We start from the raw sequence: 5,123 nt of genomic DNA on the forward strand, positions 1-5,123 counted from the left end.
TTTCAGATTTTGGCTTTTGTAAATAAGGCTGCTGTGATCATAGAGGGGCATAGATATTTGTGGATTTATTGATGATAGCCATTCTGAAAGGTGTGTGGTTTGGATTTGTGTCTCTCTCTGATGATTAGTGATGTTGAGCATCTGTTCCTATGTCTACTGGCCATCGATGTGTCCTCTTTGGAGAAGTGTCTATCTAGGTCCTCTGCCCAATTTTTTTTTATTGAATTGTTTTGGGGGTTTTGGTGCTGAGCTTTATAAGTTCCTTATAAATGTTGGACAATAAGCCCTTATCAGATGTATTGGCTAATAGTTTTCCATTCGGTGAGTTGTCTTTTCATTTTGTTGATGGTTTCCTTTGCTATGCAAAGCCTTATCATTTCATCCTTACGCCTTCATTTAGAAAAAAATTCTATTGTTTAACTAATCATTCTTAATTGACTGTTTTTAATTAAACCATAGTTGGCATACAATGTGATATTAGTTTTAGATGTGCATCACAAATATGATATTTATTATTGACTATCTTCCGTTCCCCTTCTCACCTAACCTCCCTTCCCTCCTGTTTGGCAATAATCAGTTTGTTATTTATTTCTATGGGTTCGTTTTTGTTTCATTTGCTTTGAGGATGTGAAAAATCCCAGAGATAACTGTGATCTTTCCTTGTCTGAATCATTTCACGCAGCATAATGCACTCTACGTCCATCCATGTTGTTCCAAATGGCAGTATTTCATTCTATTTTTGGTTGGTTTACATTTCAATAGAGGCCCAATGCATGAAATTCGTGCATCAGAGTGGGGGTGGGGGCTGGTGGTACCTCAGCATGGCCTGCACCCTCTCACAATCCAGGACCACTGGCTCCTAACCACTAACCTGCCTGCCTGTTTGATCACTCCTAACCGCTCTGCCTGCCTGATCACCCCTAACAGCCTCTGCCTCGGCCCCTGCCACTGAGACTTCATCCAGATTGATGTTGGGAAGGTCATTCTGCTGTCCAGTCTAATTTGCATATTATGCTTTTATTATTACAGAAAATGCATACTAGCCACATCTTTATCATCTAGTTTTCTATGGATCTAAAGTATCAACGCAATGTTTTGTTTTTCTAAATTCTTGACATAATAGATTAGGCCATTGATTTTTTAAGGTTCTTAATTTTATTATTTCATAGGTTTGATGCGTCATATTTACATTACAATTCCAGTTAAAACATTCACTTAGTTCACACGTTGATTATTGGGAAGTCTGTTACTTTGATTTCCAAATGTAGAGATATTGGCTTTTCTTTGACTATAGAATGAGGTGACTCCCTGAGAGTCCCAGGGGCAAATCAGGTCTCCATGGGTGGTGGGGCACTAGCCAAGTGTCCATAGGGGTAGCTTTCCTGCCTTCTGGGGTCCCTGCATACCCCTTCGTGGAGTGTGGTGGTCTGTGTCCATCTTGAGCTAGCGGATGGCTAGAGCAGCATACACACTGGGGGCTCCTTTGATGGGGATAATGGGGGTGCACTTGTCTGTTGACTATGGGCCAATAAGTTCAGCTGTGCGTAGGGCACATCCTGGGGGGCATGAGATGCAGCAGCCTGGAGCAGGGGGAGAGAGAGAGATGAAACACGGTTTGGGTTTGAGAGCCTTAGGGCCTGGGGAGGATGGGACTCACCTGACTGTCCATCTGTCTGTCCTCTTCTGATTGTCTGTCCTTCATGTCCAAACATTCCCCTGATAGGAAAGGAAGAGAGGTGGTCATTCCCTGCCTGAGTCTTGTTGGTGAGCAGTTCACCTGGGAATACAGACTCCCTGGGGGCCTTCATCCTGCCTGTTCTGATGGAGAGAGGCCATGAGACAGAACAGTATCTCCTTGATTTCACTGTTGAAATCCTCCTGTCACTTATCTTCATGTTGCCATATCCAGCAATAAATTAAAAAGATCACATACCATGACCAAGGAGGATTTTCTCTGGAGATGCAAGGATGGTTCAATATTCGCAAATCAATAAACGTGATACACCACATAAACAAAATGAAGGATAAAAATCACATGACCTTATCAATAGATTCTGAAAAAGCACTTGTGAGAATGTTTCATATTCATGAGGTTGAAAAGGATGAAAGATGACCTTACCTCTGTCCATCCGTGCTGCCAGTGAGTGTACTCTTCCTATGTTTTCTGATTTGAGATTCTGGGGAAATCTTTTTCTCAGCTCAACTTCCCCTTCTATTTGGTTTCCAGTAGCAGATGCTCTGAGCCCCCCTCCTGTGAACCAGAATCACCCCCTTCCCTACTCACCTGAGGTTCTGCCTTTGCTCTGATGCCGATGTCGGAGGAGGAGGAAGAGAAGAAGGGAGAGTAGCAGGACCAAGGCCACCAAGACCCCTATCCAGTACCATTTGAGACCTAGGACAATAGTGACCTCATGAATGAGCCAATGATGCCATTTAGTGAGCACCTACTGTGTGTGAGGCACATGCTGGGATCTGTCATGTATCTCCTCTCACTTCACAGCAGTCATGCACCAGGAATTGCTGACCCAACCACCCACTTCACGGAGGCTCAGAGAAGTTAACCACATGCCCCAGGTTACCCAGCCTGGATGGGGCTGGGCAGGGACTGGAACCCGGGACTGTGGGTTCCCTGTGCTGGCCTCACAGCCCCACCCCCACATCCCAGGTGGACACCAGCTTTGTTCTCTGGACTCCTCCTCTGCAGGGGCCTGTCCAGATCTCATTTGGAGTTGAGGGTCCTTCCTCATTCCCCCCCCCCAGAACAGCAGGGACAGGGATGGGCGGGTTGTGGGGTGGACTCTGAGTCTCTCCTGGATCCCTCTCCACCCACAAGTCTCTGACAGCCCTCTAGTAAGGTCGGTTTGGGCTTGGGGCCCTGCCTTCTTGAGCTCTGTGAGGCCCTTCTGGCACCTCATCTCCCAGCAGCCTGTGAACAGGATGGGACCAGGGATGAGCAGACAGGAACCTGACACTCAGAGGAGAGAAAGGACTACCCAGCTCCACAGCAGGAGCAGCAGAGACAGGAGCTGATCCACCCTGTTCCGTCCTCTGAGCTGAGCCTGAACTGAGGGGTAGGACTGGATGGCTGGGTCCTTGTCCTGCCTGTCCCTCCCTGTACAGTGTCACGTCACTGAGACAGAGGGGACAGTCCCCATAACACCATGTCCCGGGGGCTTCCCTGTGAGGCCCCTCTCCCATGAGGCCAGGGCCAGAACCAACAGGAAATCTAAGCTCTGGACAAGAATTCCCTCCTTTTACACTTGAAGACACTGAGGCCCAGACAGGGGAAGGGCATGTCCACGTCACCTCTTCCAGAAGGGCCTGTAGCGCCGAATGGCTCAGCCCTTGTGCCCCATAGAGAAACCCACCTCCTCCCCACAGAGCCTGTCATTTACCCCTCTGTGTGCCTGACACTGTGGGTAGGAGAGACCGATGCCTCAAGCCTCCTGTGGATGAGAATGGGGCAGGAGGGTGGAGGCTGCCTTCTCCCCAAATGAGACCACGTTCAGCTCACCAGCCTGCGCCCCCACATCTCCCTCTGCCATGACCACTCCACCCATCAAGTGCCTCAGAGCCTGGGACTCCCAGTCCCCCTGGAACACAAGCACGTCCTTGAGGATCTGGGTCATTCGATCCCCTGACAGACTCTCAGGATTTGCTTGGGGGGCTGTGTTCCCTCTGAGCAGAGCTCCCCAGGACTCACCACCTGTGGACATGGGCCTTGTTGATGGGGGGCTGGGGCCTCCAGAGGGTCCTGGAAATGAGGACAAGAAGAGGGTGAGAGGCTTGGGCTGAGCCTGCACCCCATTTCACACAGACACCCTCTTACATCTGTGCTGTGGCCCCTGAGGCCATCCCACTGCTCCAGTATCCAGGTGAGGGGAAGAAGGAGGGATGGGATGAGAGGCCTCTAAAGAAAAGATCTCCTAGGGGTGACCATCCCGAGAGCCTCTCACCCCAGATTCAGCCCAGAATACTTCGGGGGACAGGACCCTAAGTTGACAGCTCAGCAGACAGGTCAGGGGCCCTCACCTGAGACCAGGAGCTGCAGGGGCTCACTGGGGTGTGACAGCAGGAAGGGGGAGATGCTGTGTGCTCTGTAGCACCTGTAGGTGCCCCCGTGGGCTGAGGTCACAGGACTCATGGAGAACTCTGCCTGGTACTGCCAACCTTGGTGTTCTGATCTCAGATGCAGGGGGAGACCAGCTGCCCCATCTTTCGACAGAAGGAACGTGTCCCTCCAGCTTTGGGACTGACACAGCAGGGTCACATTCTCTCCTGAGGCCACCCTGGGGCCTGGCTGCACCGAGATGGAGGGTCTGTCAGACAGGTGTCCTGGAGAAAGAGAGGGAGGGTGAGGGCTGCCTGCCCACCTTGTTCTGCCCTGAGAGTCACCAGGCCTCTCTCTGAGGTCCTTACTCTCTATCTGACTCGGTTTCTCTGAGTCTCCCCCTCTCCCCACCTACCCCCTGCCTCTCTCTCTGTCTCCCTCCCTCCCTGGGCCCTGCACTCTCATTCTGGCCTTTCTCCCTGAGACATCAGCAGGGCCTGTGCAGAGTCCAGTCCCTGAGAGAACCCACTGGGTCCTCACCTGCCACCAGGATTTCCAGGGGGTCACTGGGGGCTGACCACTCAGAGGAGAGGTTGTATCCACCGTAGCATCTGTACCGGCCCCCGTGGGAGCTGCTCACAGTGTCCAGGGGGAAGTGGGCCTGAGAGAGCCCAGCCTGGGGCTGCAGGATAAGGCTCTGGGGGAGGTCCCGTCTCCCCTCCTTGTGCAGAGCGAATCTGTCATAGCCGACATCAGAGCGACACTGGAGGGTCAGGTTCTGTCCAGAGGCCACAATGGGGCCCTGCTGGCTCAGGAGGTTGGGCTTCCCAGACTCACCTGGGGAGACCAGACATGAATTGCAGGGGGTGCTCCTCCCATAACCCTCTTCTCTTGGCCTGGCCCCCAGATCTTACTGTCTCTCTGTGTCTCTGGCCCAGAAGCCCATGTAAGCCTTCACCCCACCTTCTCACATGGGGCTCCACTCCCAGCAAACATGCCAACAATGTATCAGGTGCCTCAATCCTTGGATGGGACAATAATGGGCCTCACCTGAGACCAGGAGCTCCAGGGA

At 51.7% G+C, this 5,123-nt stretch overlaps 1 protein-coding gene across 1 annotated transcript in view; it reads right to left on the reverse strand.

Moving 5' to 3' along the window:
• Positions 1–5,123, reverse strand: part of LOC102767154 (leukocyte immunoglobulin-like receptor subfamily A member 6) — a 35,921-nt gene that overhangs the window by 21,274 nt on the left and 9,524 nt on the right. Inside the window, 3 exon segments of the mRNA XM_015571583.1 lie at positions 3,704–3,754; positions 4,033–4,335; positions 4,592–4,888. Coding sequence (XP_015427069.1) covers positions 3,704–3,754; positions 4,033–4,335; positions 4,592–4,888 — 651 coding nt within the window.

Source organism: Myotis davidii, unplaced genomic scaffold (assembly GCF_000327345.1).
Source record: "Myotis davidii unplaced genomic scaffold, ASM32734v1 scaffold1273, whole genome shotgun sequence".
Classification (NCBI taxonomy): domain Eukaryota; kingdom Metazoa; phylum Chordata; class Mammalia; order Chiroptera; family Vespertilionidae; genus Myotis; species Myotis davidii.